Below are 17280 nucleotides of genomic sequence, written 5' to 3'. Positions count from 1 at the left end.
TCCTTATATATAATCAATTATAAATACGTTGAATCATCACATGCATAATAATGTAATGTATAATATTAAACTAAAAACATTATTACAACTGCCCTTTTTAAATTATAAATATTAGAATTTTAAATTTTGGTAATTACCCAAAATCTTATGTCTTGAGCTTAAGGATATGATTGCATTTTTTCTTGAATGAGTAGACTGTTACAACGAATTTGTGTAAACCCTCTAGCGGACTAGTTTGAAACTAACGCCAGGATCAATACTCGTTAGCGCAGTCTACTTGCTATTTCCGTAGTGGAAGGGAATGGGGTCATCACTGTGTTGCACATTTTCTCAATTTTCTTTCTGAAACAAAACGACTTGGTAAGTGGAACTATACTAAACGTGATTGTGAATATACAAACTGTGTTCAACCAAAGTTTGAGGTTGAAGTAAATTATATTTTGTCTGTATTTCCAATATAAAGGAGTGTTAAGACAAGCTAGGTATTAGTATGAAGTGGTCTTGCTCTGTCGCTCTTTCCCGAGTCTAAATACAACCAGTTTTATTTTCAAGTTTACTCAACAATCAAACCTCGGTTATCTTTGAAACCTTGCAATCATCTTAATCTGGACCCGAGACATAGTTTCCTTGCGTCTCGAGTCTATTCAATTGATATTTTCTGAGATATTTGGTTGAAAAGTTAGTAAGGTTGGGTGATACTAGTGTGTGTCCAAGGTCTCCAATATGGAGTTTAGTTGTACTACTACCTGCCTTATCCGCTGTCACTACACCACCACACACAACTTATATAAACATTTTTATTCGTTTACACCATTTACCCATCTTTTTTTGGTGTTGGTAATTAGTTAAATAAGCGCTAAAACTGTAATTTCTTGGCATTCACAAGAAAAAATGGCGGAAAAAATAAACAAATTCTCAGAGTTTAGCTTTCCTTGCGTTTAGTGCAAGAGTGTTCCTTCTTATCTTGGTTAAATCTTATTTCGCAATTCATAACTGGAAATTTTTGTTCGAATTACTTGTTAAAACTGTGAAAACTATATATTATAAACTTTATTATGTGTTTGGTTGTTTGTGTTTTAATAACATATACAAATTTTTAACTTTATTTTTTCAAACATTTTATATTTATGAATATAAATACAAATCTATTTGTCTAAAGATTAAACATATAAAACTCTATCAGTATTCCTTTTCTGTATTTGTTTATTTTTCTTTCGTTTGTTTTTAATTTAATTTAAATGTTCAAATACGTTATTTTCATTTGTCCTTTTCCGCCTCCTATTTCCTTCTCCGTCATCTTTATTGTTGAGTTCGTTTTTATTTTTAAAACTACAATTTCTCTTTTCATCGTGTAATCCTTCTCGTCATCTTTCCTTTCTTCCCATTTTCTTTTTTCAATCATATCATTCTCTAAAGTCTAAACATTCTATTTCCAATTTTTTTTTTGTTCCGCTCCCTAATTTTTTCCTATTCTTGTTTATTTGCATCTTTCAACCTTCTTCTTTCCATGTTTTTCTCTGTTCTAATCTTTCCTTCGTTTATCATCCTCCCTCCTCTCCTCATCCTTCCTCTCCTCAACCTTCCTCTCCTCAACCTTCCTCTCCTCAACCTTCCTCTCCTCAACCTTCCTCTCCTCAACCTTCCTCTCTCTCTTCTCATCCCTCCTCTTCTCATCCCTCCTCTTCTCATCCCTCCTGTTCTCATCCCCCCTCTTCTCATCCTTCTTCTCCTCATCCCTCCTCTTCCAATCCCTTCTCTTCTAATTCTTTCTCTTTTCATCCCTTCTCTTCGCATCCCTTCTCTTCTAATCCCTTCTCTTCTAATCCCTTCTCTTCTAATCCCTTCTCTTCTAATCACTTCTCTTCTAATCCCTTCTCTTCTCATCCCTTCTCTTCTAATTCCTTCTCTTCTAATCCCTTCTCTTCTAATCCCTTCTCTTCTAATCCTTTCTCTTCTCATCCTTTCTCTTCTCATCCTTTCTCTTCTCATCCCTTCTCTTCTCATCCCTTCTCTTCTCATCCCTTCTCTTCTAATCCTTTCTCTTCTCACCCCTTCTCTTATCATCCCTTCTCTTCTCATCCCTTCTCTTCTCAACTCTCCTCTTTTCATCCCTTCTCTTCTCATCTCTTCTCTTTTCATCCCTTCTCTTCTCATGCCTTCTCTTCTCATACTCATCCCTTCTCTTCCCTTTCTTTTTTCATCCCTTCTCTTCTCATCCCTTCTCTTTTCATCCCTTCTCTTCTCATCCTTTCTCTTCTTATCCCTCCTCTTTATCTCCGCATCCTTCCTTTTATCATCTCTCTGTTTTTTATTCCGCCTCTTCCCTATTCTTCTTATCCCTCTTCTTCTCATCCCTCCTTTTTCATCCTTCCTCTTTTCATCCCACCTCTTTTTATCCCACCTCTTTCCATCCCACCTCTTTCCATCCCACCTCTTATCAACTCTCATCTTCTCATCCCTTCTCTCCTCATCCCTTCTCTTCTCATCCCTTCTCTTCTCATCCCTCCTCTGATTATCCCTTCTCTCCTCGTCTATCTTTTTCCAATCCCTCCTCTTTCTAGATCATACTTTTTTTCCTTCTCCTTTCTTTCTTTATTTATATTCTCCTCCATCTTTTTTCCCCTCATTATTCCCAGTCTTATCATTTATCTCGTTATACCTCCTGTTCTTATCCATCTTTAAGAATATTTTCTAATGTTTTAATTTATTTCAGAAGTGTTGAGTAGTATCGAGATGTTCACTAGAGTAGAGTTTCCACATGATGGAGTCAAGTAGATATAGTCAACCTGTACCAGGTATACTTAGAAAACACTTTGACTAATATATTGCCCTTTATCAATTTTTCTTCATCAAATTCATCTTTGGAGATATTTTTATATTTTTTTTACATTGTTATTTACAAAACATGAGACTGTTCATGATTCTCTTCAGCTGTTTTTTTTCGCAAATCATTTAATACATTCTTAAAAACTTTTCAATTCAAAACATTAGTCGAAGTTAAACCCTTACGTACAAGATATTTTTAAAAACTTTATATACTCTAATTTTAATTTACTCTAATTTTAATTTACTCTCTTTTTTCTAGATGTTTCTGATAAAACGGAGGATATAGAAATATTATCAGTCCCGTCTCCTCCTCTCCTGGGAGTGAGAACCTTGTTGAGAGATAAATCTCCGTCCCAGGTGGAGAAATCTAGATCCGTCAGATCCAACTCAGATGTTTGTCTAGAGGATATAGAATCAAAGTCAGGTACAGATCAAGGGATTATATTTGATTAGAAAAATCCACGCAACGGTTTTTAGAATAATTTTTTATTCCAATTGCAATTATTTTTTTAAAAGCTTTGTTTAGTTATGTTTTATTGCACCAACTCTTTTTATATTTTTAATCAATGTTTCAGGAGAGATATTCTTAAAGGACGAAATACTAGCCTCCAGGTCCCCCTGGAGAATACTAGAGAAGGAAAACAGTCCTGAAGTTAAGGAACCTCCTCTCCGCTCCTCCGGGTTCTCCTCGGAGTTTGCTAAATTCTTAAAAAATAATACAGAGGGTAAAACCAAGCCTGTGAAGGATTTTGTAACCCGTAAGTGCAGTGTACGGTTGGTTCATCTTGATATAGATGTAAATTCAATTCCAGAAATGGAAACTAAGAGCGTGTCTCCGTGTATAGAGGTTGTAGGAACCAGGGAACCCGTGAAGCGGGATAATGACAGTCCTGTTGGAGACGGACCTCTGAACAAAAAACCTAAAAGTGACGATGTGATAATTCTGGAGTCTGATACCTCTAATAAATCCAGTCCAGATATATCTATAGTTAAACTAACGAAGAATCCCACAAAGGAGAATAAAAATGGTTCCTGTGAGAAGAAAAATGAACCAAAGACACCAGAAAATAGAATTAAGACGGACAAGTTAGGACAATTAAAACCAATTTCCATTGAAACCGGGAAGAAACCCGATCTTCCTGTTCCGAAATCCAGTAAGTCTCTCCCTATAAACTCTTTGGATAAAACAGATCGAACCTCGCTTCAGTGTTTAGAACAGAAGCTTCTTGATCTTAAAAAATCCGCGAAAGATCAGCAGAAAACAAAATCTCATGATAATCATCAGAAATTTAAATCTATGAGCCCGTCGGGGACCAAAACCAGCAAAGATAATCATCATCGAAGAAATGACACCTTCATGTTGGAGCGAAAGAAAACAGTATCTTCTCCAGTAAAGAAGATTCACAAGAAACCATACAGTGCTCCGGCTACTCCTAAAGAGAATAAGCTCGGTGGATTATTCTGTCCCACTACTGACGCCAAAGTTACAATTCTGCCGTGTAAAACTGTTCCTAAGGAAGAAACTAAACCTCTAGCTGCAGGATCTAATTCTGTAACAATAACTAAAGTATCGTCTGGAGACACTCTCAGTGTTACTCCAAAGGACATAAAAAAGGTATTTTCTCCTAAATCTGAGAATAAACTAAAACTCTCTCCGAGCTCGACCTTGAAACCAGAGAAAACGTCTCCAAAACCTTTCATGAAATCTGACAAGTTTAAAACTGGAGACAAATTTCACAAGGAACACCGACACAAAGACAAAGAATATAAGAGTCGAGAATCCTCTAAGGAAAGACGAGAAAAGGGAGAGAGAAGGGAGCGGGTAGGGAGCTTAAAAATAATCCGCTGTTCGAAGTGCAGGGAGGTGTTCTCCACAAAAGAGGCAAAGAAGCTCCATACTTGTAATTCTATCCTTGACGCTAGATATTTAATTGATGGCGGAGATAGGCAGAAAACCTCTCCTGTCTCTAGCACGAGTAGCAGTGATCGGTCGGAGAGTACAAGTGCGTCCTTATCTAGGTCCAGCTCTAGATCATCTTCTCCGGGTATGACAGTTTCTAGTGTTAAAAAGTCCGGAGACGGATTAAAACTAAAACCTCGTAAACTTGAAGAAGATAAGGTGAAGGTTAAGATCTCTCTGGCCAAGGTTAAACAGGACGAAGATGAGAGGAAGAAGTATGAGAAGGGGGTGAAAAAGGATCCAATGAGAGAGAAGTGGGTTGAGAACAAGCTCGGAGGAAAACTGGATCGAGGAGACTTGGATCTAGAGGAGAATATGAAGCATAGGCACCAGGGACTCGTCATTGAAGCAATAAACTCCTCAGACGGACACCAGTCCTCTTCAATGGAAATGATGAAGAAGGATGATCATTTCTCCGGAGATGGTCTCTTCTCCTTCTCCGGGAAGAGAACCTACTCCCCTAGTATGAGTGAGAGTACACAGAATGATGGGAAAGGTAAGAATTTATATAGTTTAAGAGAGAAAAGTAAAGGGTGACATCGCAAATGAATTTCATTCATTCACTTCATGTAAAAGTTATTTGCATATAATTTTAAAAATTTCCCTCGAATTTCACAAATGATTTGTTTTCTTATCTAAAGATTGTAATGAATATTATTACCTTACCAATGTAAATACTAAATATGACTAAAGTTTTAGAAGGGTGGGCAAAAGAATGTTGACATAATTTTTTATTTAATTGATAAAAATCGGATTCAGGGGGGTGGGGATGGCTTCGAATCGATTCTATTTCGATAAAATCATAACGATTCAGAAAAATGAAATTAATAAATCTCAGATTTTTTTATTTATTTACTAGCTAAAGTGCCTGGCGTTCCCCGTGGAATTATAAACAAATTTCGATTTTGAATTTTTTTTTTTTTTTTGAGGAAAAAAATTCGACTTATAGCCTTTGTTACCCCCGGGATACCCGTGGGTTTCCTAAAAAAAATCGGTCAATTTGGTTCAGCCGTTTGGCTTACTTTAGCTGACATATAAATACTTATTACTTATATGTACGAAAAGCTTTATTATTATTCATAAATTTAAGGTTCACCTCGAGAAACCAACAGCAAGGACTCGCCAGCAAGTCAGGCGGACTCTGGAGTATTTTCTATCGCGAGCAGTGCGAGTCCAAGTAAACTAGACGGAGGAATAAATTCTGATGTCCGGAGTCCAGACAGTCCAAGAACAATAGAGTCCTTAAAGTCAGAACACTCACAATGTAAGTTTTAATCACATTTTACCAATCTTTAACTACAGCCTACGTATCATGATGTAATGATTGGATTTAATAGACAGAGGATAAATGCATTTTAGTCTAAACTTCAATTTATATATATTTATATATTTTATACATACATTTTTGAATAAATATTGTATACTTCACATTTAAAAATAACTAATTAGTTCACATGATCTAAAACCGTTAAAATTTGTTAATGTTTTAGGGAAGCTAGGGATGGGAGTATCCATGAGCGCTAGTTCAGGGGATCCTAAACACTTAAGTACTATGAAGAACCCTGGATATCCCAGGAAGACGGATGGTCCAGGGAATGGGTTCCCTCAAGGTATCTCCCTCCCACTTAACACTAGCATCACACGTGTTTTACCTCAACCCAACAGCTCTAGCTACTCAACCAATATGAATCCAAACAAGAGCATGGGGATCAGCACCTCCACATGGATGACCAGCCAGCAGATGAGCAGCTACTACCTAGATGAAAACTCTAAGAAGAAAAGAGGGAGACCAAGAAAAAATGGTGATCCCATCTTCTCCGGAAAGTTTAAAAATCCGAAACCTAAGATGTCGGACGACGACAAAGACATGTATGACTTTGAGATGGAGGAGGATGAGACTAAACCAATGCAGCCACTAAGACCCCGGAGACAAAACGCGCAGCCTGTAACCTACAAAGATCCAGACTCGGATGAGGATGCCAAAGGGAGACAGCCCCAAGTTCCTTTGATCCAAGCAACTCTAGGCTACAAAGACATACACGAAAAAGCTCTAGGTCTTCAGACAGACAATTATGATGGTGATTTTAACTCAAGTGATAATGTGTTGGATGATCATGGAGAAATGGATGGAGATGATGAAGAGAAGGATAGGGATGGAGAAGACGAGAAGGAGAGGGATGAAGAGGAAGATGAGAGGGAAAAGAACATATCTTGGTGTAGTATGATAGAAGAAACACCAAAAGGCGGTATCAAATTAAAGCTGAAGATAAAGAAACCTGTATCCCCAGCAGCTCAGGATCCAGAACCCCCATTAAAGAAAACCAAACTGGATTCTTCAGATGATTCTGACGAATATCAGAAACCCGAACCGTCCATGATCAATGAAGTGCAGAGAATGGCAAAAGCTCTGGAACCAAAGAGTGAACCTGAAACTAAAGTTAATTCTAAACCTGTCATATCTCAGGAAACCCCTGTTATTAGCTCTGTCCAGGTTAGTAGTAAACAAACGAGTATGATGACTCCAGGGTTAGCTGGAGGAATGCAACCCAAAGTTTCTACTCCACCCCAAACTTCCCAGGGAGTTGCACCTCCAGTGAGATCTTACGGCTCCAACAACAATCCGTTAGGAATACCTCCAGTATCAACAGGACAAGAGGACGGTTTAAAAGGCCCATCTCCTCCAAAGGTTCAAAACCCCTACGCCATCCAAAAGCAGACCTATCCCCCAGCTGGCAACCCAAATCAAACAAGTTATGAAATGCAACAAAACTATCCTACAACTTCTAATTACGCGGATTTCCCTAACTACAATCCTTCCTACAGCAGTTACATGGAGCAACAACAGCAACAACAACAGCATCAGCACAGTCAGATGTATTCTAGCAATCAATATCAACAGCACATGGCCAGTTTTAGGCCAGGAGTGCGCCCTGGGAGTCCTATGATGCAGAGGCCTCAGCCAGCAGGGTTCATGGGAGGAAGGATTATGGATCCTAGGTTTCCTCACCTGCAGAACCCAATGTCAGATGTGGAGGCAATGCACGGAGGAATGAATACTCACATGGGAGGTATGCCAATGGGAATGGGTTCTCATATGGGACCTGGAATGTCGTGTCATCCCGCTATGATGGGAGGGATGATGCCTGGTTTAAGCTCTTCTAGTATTTCAATGGGATCCTATCCTAGTTCTCCGATGAATGTTCCAAGTAGTATGAACCAGAACCCAATGTCTGTATCTATGGGTTCTGCAGGGATTCACAAAGGTCCGATGATGAACTCTCCTGTGATGAGCCCAATATCCGGGCATGGTGGAATGATACCTCGATCAATGAGTCCGCAGTCCCTGGGTGAGCGTACTCTTGTGGGTCCGCCTTCAATAAGTCCCCAATCTATTCCTGGTTGTGAGCGAAGTATATTTCCTCCTGGTCAATACAGACTCTCCTCTCCTCAATACAGTCCTGCACATCAGGGTCCAGTCCAACCTAGTTACAGTCATTCTCCTACATATAGTGGAGCACAGGGATATCCTCAACCTAATTTATCTCACATGTATAAACCTCCCACACCTCAAACCTACCCTAAACCTCCAACTCCACAGAGCTATCACCAGCCTTCAACTCCTCAAGGGTATCCAAATCCTCCAACTCCTCAGAGTTATCCGAAACCTCCCACTCCTCAGAACCCAAATACTCCAGGATCTTATCCTAATCCCTCAACACCTGGAGCTTATCAGAATCCAACAACTCCTCTCTCCCAACAGAATCCTCTTACACCTCAATCCTATGATCCTCCAACTCCACAAGCTTCGCAGCACAACAATAGTTTTGAAAGCTCAATAACCCAGCCTGTGATTCAACAGAACCCCCTGGTATCAGCAATATCTACTCCTGCCACCAGCTCTTTCATCCTTCCTAAAACCGAGAGTGTAATCCAGTCCCCTGTGCATAATGTGTTCAAGGATAGTTCAAAGATTACTACCCCTATGTTGTCTCCGCCTTCAACAACCAGCAGTCTGAGAAAGATTCGCAGACCAAGTAAGTCAGTAACACCGGGCACTGTGAGTCCGAACCAGAAAAATCTGAGCCCGAACCAATCTCAAATAACTGTAAAAATGGAAAATGATTCTGTAATTGTACCTAAACTTGAACCCCTCCAGAATTCTCCTCCTATAAGTGTTAAGAGTGAACCTGTTCCGTTTATCAAGAAGGAGCCTGATTTGTCTCCTAAACCTGATGTAAAGAGAGAGCTAGTCCTAGAGGAGGAACCCAAACCTTCATCTCCTCCTCCTAGAACTCGAACACCGGATCCCCCTAAGGAGGAGAAGTGGGGAGAGGACGGAGAATTTGGAATGCCAGAAAAAGCATTAGAATTGATATTTTCTTATGTTTGCCACACGGAAGGCTGTCTCCCATTTCTACCTAGCGCAATGCGTGTTTGTAAACTGTGGAATAAGGTTGCAATGAATCCAGCATTGTGGACCCATGCCAACCTAGGACTGGCTGTGAAGGAAAAGTCTAGGACGGAGAAGAAGTTGGAATGGATTTTAAAGAACAAGTTTCCAAATGCTATTCATGTTGATGTAACAAGCTGGAAGGCTGTTATGAGTACACCAGCGCTCAAGATAATCGCTGCCAACTGTCCTAAAATTACAGGACTTGGTCTGTCCAACTGTGTGAAACTCAATTTTGAAGATATTAGAATCGTTCCTAGTCTTTTTCCTCTACTGGAGCGGATTGATCTCAGTTTAGTTTCGGTAAATATCATATTTGTATACTTAAAGGATTTGTTTTGAATATATTAAATGTGGGATGGGTTAGCAATTCAACGACTCTTTGCTGATAAATAATTTTTCTCTTTTTAGCCCTCTACAGCGAGTTCTCGGAGTGCAGTATCTAGTAGCGCCTTGTCAGATCTGATTACAGCTCTCGGAGATAAGCTGACACACTTCAACATGTCCAGCAACAAGATGGCTGGGCTTCCTTTCGTGTTTAAGGCCCTCTCGGTAAGTTTTACTAATGATGAGATTTAACAATTATCCATTCGAAAAACAGAGAATTATACAATCCTAAGGATGTAATTGTTGGGTAAAACACTTGTATTTCCTCAATTTAACCGATCTTTATTTTCAGCAACATTCTAAGAACCTGAAGTTCCTGGATGTTTCCAACATATCCACCACATCCAGGGATACCATCCTCATCAACATTGAGAAACTACAAAAGGGCTGTCCCAAGCTCCGAACCTTTAGAACCACAAACACAATGCTGGGTCTAAACGAGGTTCCAGTCCGGGATCAGGTCGCAGCTCCAGGGTTTCCATACCTAGAGGAGCTAACCATTGGAGTAGATCAGCGAGGATACTTCGACGGGATGGATGACGGGCAGATAGAGAGAATCCTGAAGAAATCCAATAAGTTAAAGTTGCTGGATATCCGAGGTTGCAAGGGTATCTCTGACTCTACCCTAGTCCGTCTACCCTGCTGGGATATTGAATACATGTATGTGGCTGGTTGTAGTGTCACCAGTAGTAGTCGGGACGGGTTGGAACTCTTGGTAAAGAAATGGTGTGCAACATTGATAGAGCTTGATATTGGTCTCACCCCGGATTCTAGAACTGTTGACTGGGCAGTAATGGCTCTGGTGGAAAATGAGGATAAACTGAAACTAAGGTAACCATTATTTCTTAAATTCTGTTTATTTTCATATTCATTAGAATTATCCGCTAAACCCTGAGCAGAGGTTTCCTTTGAAACCGGTTTGAGGGTTTAGTTACTATACATCTGTTTCTATATATTAACTTCTTCAATTATTGCAGGAAACTGAACCTGAACGGAACTGGCGTGAACTTGAAACCTTTGACTAAACTATTGAACTGCTGTAATACCCTGGAGTCGTTGAACCTGAGCGCCTGCAGGGCGTTGCCGAGAGGGATGAAGAGAATGTATCACTCCAGAGATGATATTGAGAGCTTACGGAAGGATATTGAGGAAGGAAAGTTTAATGCTCGAGATACTGGAAGCGACGGAGACGATTAAACTAATCCTCGGTGCTTAAATCTGGATTTATATATTTGAGTGAAATTATACAATTATTAGTTGTCTATTTATTGTCTGGGATTATTAAGGACTAAACTATCTAATTAATTAATTAATTGTACATTGAGTGGAAACCGTTACTTATCTGATATATAAATATTTGTTATTTCTGTTGTTAACTTTATAAGTTCTGCTCGATCTGTGAGAGTCTGAACCTAAAATATGCATTTTAAGGCATAAAATGAACTGCTAGAGTTAGCTAATACTGCTCTAGGAGTAGAGAATGTCTAGTATGCTCCAGTCCTCCTGGTCAGGGTTGATATATGAAGAGATCCCTTGAGAAACTGAACCTATGGAAGATATTTAATATGATTAATCTCAACGTATTTCAACCCAGTGTAGGACGGAGCAGGACAAAACCCTGAACACTAGTCTCTACTCTTCTACCATCATATTCTACTGGTATATGAATATATAAAATGTATCTTCCATCCTGTAGAAATAATATAAATAAATAGAAAAAAATTAACAAGACTCTTAATATAGAAAGACTATTAGTGTAAACAGAGTATTTTTTGGTAAAAGGAAAGTAAGAAAATTAATTCTTATTAAGCAATATTTGCTGAGAAATTAGATTATAAGTCATTTATAATAAATAAATTCTGGCATATTATCTTCTGTTGCATTTTAAACCTCCCAAAAAATAGTCTTCCTTTGAATCCATAACCTGAACCCAGAGATAACCTTTCTTCCTTGAACATATTCTGAACCTTCCTTGGCCATACTCTTAACCCAGATATCATTCCTCATATTGTTGTATCCTGAACCCTAGATATCATTCCTTCCCTGGTTTATCTTGAACTGAGACATTTTTCCTACTTCAACTCTAAAACATCCTAAGGCAAGATATTATTCTTACTTTGATTATATCCTGAACCCTAGATATTCTTTCTGACTTGGTTATACCCTGAACCCAGATATGCTTCATACCTTGGTTATATTTGGAACCCGATATCTTTCCTACTTTGGTCATGTTCTGACCCAAGATATCCGCACTACCTTTGGTTTATCCTGAACTCAGATATCCCTCCTACCCTGGATTTATCCTGAACCTAAATATTCTTCTTACCTTGGTCAATGGTTATATATAGAACCCGGACATCCTTCCTACCTTAATTATATCCTGAACCCTTATATTCTGTCTATCTTGGTCATATCTGGAACTCGGATATCCTTCCTACCTTAATTATATCTTGAACCCTTATATTCTGCCTTTCTTGGTCATATCTGGAACTCGGATATCCTTCCTACCTTAATTATATCCTGAACCCTTATATTCTGCCTATCTTGGTCATATCTGGAACTCGGATATCCTTCCCTGAATCCAGATATCCTTCCTTCCACAGTTATATCCTGAACCCAGGTATCCTTCCTTCCACGGTTATATCCTGAATCCAGACATCCTTCCTTCCACGGTTATATCCTGAATCCAGATATCCTTCCTTCCACGGTTATATCCTAAACCCAGATATCCTTCCTTCCACGGTTATTTCCTAAATCCAGACATCCTTCCTTCCACGGTTATGTCCTGAATCCAGATATCCTTCCTTCCCCGATTATGTCCTGAATCAAGATATCCTTCCTTCACGGTTATATCCTGAACCCCGATATCCTTCACACCTTGTTAAATCGTTTACACGTGTATCCTGCCGTTTATATTTGGCACTCATTCCTTTTTCTTCCTTTTTGTTTTGGATTGAGTGCTGTCGAGATTTCAGTAAAAAATGCAAATTTTTCTGAATGATTTACAGATGTTTACAAAAAGTTGTATTTGTAGAATGAAAAAAAGTCTGAACAATAGCCCTAAACTGTAAATTGATGTCGCCTGTTTTGTCCTTTCAAATGATGCCATAATCACTTTACAATATTTATCCATTCAATAATAATATTAAAAATTTTATTTTACACGATTTCAATACACTAACATTTGTCCTTGTTCTTACAGTATATTTGAACCGTATCAGAATTAATTTTTCTAAGAGAACATTTGAAAAAATTATTTACAATTTAACTAAATAAGTGCACATGACTTCATTGATACAAAGTAGCGTTTCTTTCTTCAGACCGGAGAAATTTTCTGTGAACCCGTCCTTCAGGATCAAAAGTAATCTCAACTTCTCCAGGATCCTCTTGGACCTCATAGAAGTTAACCTGTCTCCTTGTCGTTTTGGAACTAGGAGCTTCTTCCGTCCTTGAACTAAGACTGCCTCTATCTCCCTTATCTGAACCTTGAAGGGTTCCTTCTCCGTCTGAAGTGTCTGGGTTTTGGTTCTCATAAACACTTAAACGTTCTTCAATCCTGCAAATAAAAATAAAAATATTGTTATTTTCAAGTTTAGCTGTCAAATCTAAGTTTTTTTACCAGAAAGTGGTTTTGTTTTTTTTCAAACCTACCTAGATCTTTTCTGTTCTTTTTGTTTCTCTTGAGTTTCCAGATTCGATCTTGTTAAATCTGAACCACGATGTTTTCTCTCCTTGTCAACAAGGATATGAGAGGGTGGGAGCTCTTCATAAGTCTGTGGACAACTTACATCTTTACAACTTAAATATGTAGCAGCCAAGTTATCATTCCAGCTCTTCTCCGTCCTTGGAAGCGATCTGATCTCGGAGCTTGAATTGTACTTATCCGTCCTTGATGAAACATCTACTTTTTTTCCTTTTCTTCCCATTGTTAAACTCTTTCCTATCTCGTATTCCGAAGTAGATCCTAACTTTTCAAATTTATCTACTGCCTTTCTCCATGTAGGGTTTTCCTCGTTTTCTACAAGTTCGCCGTTGAACCCTGTTCTCCTGGTCTCCTCATGACCTACCGATGTGTTCAAAGATATATTTCCAGGATCAGGTCTGGAACGCATCTTCTCCGTGTTCAGGCGTACATTATAACTTCCTGATTTCTTCCCAAAGTCGGTAGTATCTGTGGTAGAAGAGAGCTTTTGCGTTCCCACGTATTCTTTTCTTGGTTTGGAGGACTTTATATTTTTACCAGATGATAATGTACTGGTACTCCCATTTTTTGATTCAAAATATTCAGTTTTCCGTTTAGAGGACTTGTCCTCAGTTTTAGAGGACTCGCTATCTTGTTTTGAGGATTCTGTATCTAGTTTAGTGGTTTGGTTCCGCACCGTTTTAGAGGTTTTATGTCCTGCCCGGTCCAGTCTTTGATTTGACAGAAACGGGATTGAATCAGTTCTGGAATGTCCTGACTCTGTTTTGTTAGCGAACTCATTTTTCCTCCATTCCTCTGTTTTCTCAAAGTTTGAGGTAAACGTGGATTTCTGGACTGTATTTCTATCCCGTGTGGTGACTCCAGGCGGAACCTTGGCTCCAGTAGCACAGATAGTTTCTCTGTTCAATCCTTTCCGCGATATTTCTCCGTCCCTCTCTCTGCCAGACCTGTTGATCGTTACTATAAACGAGGTTGCTCTATGAGGCCCCGAGGGTCGGAGGATTGTATTGTCGGGTGGGGTAGGAGCAGAGGCTGCAATATGAACCTCCTCTGAGAACCTATTAATCATCTCACAGATACTGGAACGTTCTGTCTCATTCTTCTCACTAACCTAAATTATTCGCATTATTGTTCTTGGTCTTAAATTGAAACAGAAACCAGAAGAATTTATTTTGATAAATAGGATAATTTTACATGAATGCGTTTTCTACGTCTTTATACTTTTTTTTACAAGAATATATGTATACTGTATAGATAAAGATACGATATGTAAAGATGGTTTTAATAAAAAATTTTAGACTTGAAGTGAAGTCGTACAAATTGAATTTCTGAGAATAAGATATATTTTTGCTTTAAATTTTTACCTTTTTAACATTTTCATTGTTTAGTTCTTCTAATTCAACCTCCTCCACGGTCGTTTCTAGCTTAGGATTCTCCTTCCTTCTCCCGACATATCCACACCCTGAACATATAGACACTCTATACTTTTAATACTATCCTGGTCATAGAGATATCCTGACATATCCATATACTGAACATATAGATACTCTATACTTTTTAATATTATCCTGGACATATAGATATCCTGATATATCCACACCCTGGATATATAGATACTCTATACTTTTAATATTATCCTGGACATAGAGATATCCTGACATATCCATACCCTGAACATATAGATACTCTGTACTTTTAATACTATCCTGGTCATAGAGATATCCTGATATATCCATAACCTAGACATATAGATATCCTCGGTATATCCACACTGTGGACATATAGATACTCTATACTTTTAATACTATCCTGGTCATAGAGATATCCTGATATATCCATACCCTGGATATATAGATACTCTGTACTTTTAATATTATCCTGGCCATATAGATATCCTGATATATCCACACCCTGAACATATAGATACTCTATACTTTTAATATTATCCTGGTCATAGAGATATCCTGATATATCCACACCCTGAACATATAGATATCCTGATATATCCACACTGTGGACATATAGATACTCTATACTTTTAATACTATCCTGGTCATAGAGATATCCTGATATATCCATACCCTGAACATATAGACATTCTATACTTTTAATATTATCCTGGCCATATAGATATCCTGATCCACACCCTGGATATATAGATACTCTATACTTTTAATATTATCCTGGACATAGAGATATCCTGACATATCCATACCCTGAACATATAGATACTCTATACTTTTAATATTATCCTGGCCATATAGATATCCTGATATATCCATAACCTAGACATATAGATATCCTAATATACCCTTACTTTGAATATATAGATATTCTGATATACCCATACCCTGATATATATCCTAATTTACCCAAACCCTGAACATATAAATATCCTGATACATCCATAAGCCTATATTGATATCCTTATATCCACACCCTCAAACTTTAGATATCCTGATATATCCATATCCTGAACCTAGATATCCTAATATACCCATACCAGTAACATATAGATATCCTGATATATCCACACACATGAATATATAGATATCCTGATATATACATACCCTAAACATAAAGATATCCTAATATACCCATACCCTGAACGTAAAGATACCCAATATACCCATACCCTGATAAATATCCTAATATACCCATACCCTGAACGTAAAGATACCCAATATACCCATACCCTGATAAATATCCTGATATACCCATACCCTGAATATATAAATATCCTGATATATCCATATCCTGAACATATAGATATCCTGATATATCCACACCCTAAACATATAAATATCCTGATATATACACACCCTAAACTTATAGATATCCTGATATATCCACACGTTAAACATATGTATAAATATACTGTTCTACTCATGATAAAGGAAAGGAGTCTCTTTCACAAATCCAAAATTTCCAATCCCTATATATTTGCAACCTGATTGTGTTAACATGTGATATCTAAAAATTAGGTTATTTGATCTAACAGAATTCATAACTTGAAATATCAAAGGTCTACAACAATAGGTTGCAAAGGTATAGGAATTAGAAAATCAGACTCATTTCCTTTGTTTTATTTGTTCAAGATTTAGATTTATTTGCTCATTATTGATGCTTGTACTGTTAAACAGAAAAGCGGAGAAAGCTTGAAAGAGAAAACTGATATCTTTAGTTTGTTTAATTTAGAGCTGATAGTTATCTAACCTGTCATGCATCTACAGAGAAGAAAGCAGAGAAGGAGAAGTAAAATCAATCCTAGGATTCCAAGAATCAACCAGAGAGGAGTAAAATAGTTGTTCGGACTAAATCCAGATTCATCCAGAGCCAGAGTATCTGGAGACGCAGCTCTTGTCTTTGTGCGAGGATTAATTGATAAACAATTATTAACATTAGATACTGTTCCAAAGAAAACTTCCCAAATAACTGATTCCGAAATACATACATATATATATATTTTCCTGATTTTCAATTATAGTTTGAGCTAGGTTTAGAAATTCTCTGTGCAGTCGCTACGGCTAGGATATGCTAGAGAGACGGCGAACATGGCGACTAGAACATCAGAAAAATTGCCGCTACAAAATATTTTTTATTGGTATTTGTGAAAATGCCTTAGGAAAGTACCTAACATAATGTGTTACTAGCTGAAGGGCCCGGCGACCGGCGTTGCCCGTGAAAAAAAAACAGTTTTCCGATTTTTTTTTGATTTTTTTCGATTTTGTAGCCTATAACACGGCCACCCTTAGTGTCCACAAAAAAACTTCGGCCCAATCGGTCTAGCCGTTTGGCTGGCTATCCGCAACATTTATATATATATGTATATATATACTAGAAATTCAAGGCGCTTCGCGCCCTTCTGTCTAGGCTTTTGGGGCGCTTCGCGCCCATCTTCTATTTAAATTGTGAACATGTTCTTTTTGTTTACATTAAAAAACAAAGAAGAAG

The 17280-nt window shown here is 38.0% G+C and overlaps 2 protein-coding genes across 2 annotated transcripts; one reads left to right on the top strand and one right to left on the bottom strand.

Moving 5' to 3' along the window:
- Positions 1-257: 257 nt before the first annotated feature.
- Positions 258-11349, top strand: LOC111695070 (uncharacterized). The gene is made up of 9 exons (XM_023464236.1): positions 258-360; positions 2714-2795; positions 3086-3250; positions 3402-5282; positions 5877-6050; positions 6277-9539; positions 9648-9788; positions 9916-10454; positions 10601-11349. Exons 2-9 carry the CDS (start codon positions 2759-2761, stop codon positions 10818-10820), a joined length of 6420 nt encoding a protein of 2139 aa, XP_023320004.1. The 5' UTR covers positions 258-360; positions 2714-2758; the 3' UTR covers positions 10821-11349.
- Positions 11350-12760: 1411 nt separating this feature from the next.
- LOC111695069 (uncharacterized) lies at positions 12761-16849 on the bottom strand. Its single transcript, XM_023464234.1, has 4 exons — positions 16543-16849; positions 14691-14788; positions 13275-14437; positions 12761-13179 (listed from the first exon to the last, which is right to left on the bottom strand). Exons 1-4 carry the CDS (start codon positions 16547-16549, stop codon positions 12912-12914), a joined length of 1536 nt encoding a protein of 511 aa, XP_023320002.1. The 5' UTR covers positions 16550-16849; the 3' UTR covers positions 12761-12911.
- Positions 16850-17280: the final 431 nt, after the last annotated feature.

The sequence above is a fragment of the Eurytemora carolleeae genome, unplaced genomic scaffold, assembly GCF_000591075.1.
Source record: "Eurytemora carolleeae unplaced genomic scaffold, Eaff_2.0 scaffold198, whole genome shotgun sequence".
NCBI lineage: Eukaryota > Metazoa > Arthropoda > Copepoda > Calanoida > Temoridae > Eurytemora > Eurytemora carolleeae.
Note: the sequence above shows the minus strand (reverse complement) of the source record. Positions and strands in the feature narration are given on the sequence as shown.

Bases quoted from the DNA above. Each gene is read 5' to 3' on its own strand.
- LOC111695070 (XM_023464236.1), top strand. From the start codon at position 2,759: ATGATGGAGTCAAGTAGATATAGTCAACCTGTACCAG. The intron at 2,796-3,085 runs GTATACTTAGAA...TCTTTTTTCTAG, and splicing joins ATATAGTCAACCTGTACCAG to ATGTTTCTGATAAAACGGAG. The intron at 10,455-10,600 runs GTAACCATTATT...CAATTATTGCAG, and splicing joins GAGGATAAACTGAAACTAAG to GAAACTGAACCTGAACGGAA.
- LOC111695069 (XM_023464234.1), bottom strand. The intron at 14,438-14,690 runs GTAAAAATTTAA...CGAATAATTTAG, and splicing joins ACAATGAAAATGTTAAAAAG to GTTAGTGAGAAGAATGAGAC. The intron at 13,180-13,274 runs GTAGGTTTGAAA...TTTTATTTGCAG, and splicing joins AAAGAACAGAAAAGATCTAG to GATTGAAGAACGTTTAAGTG.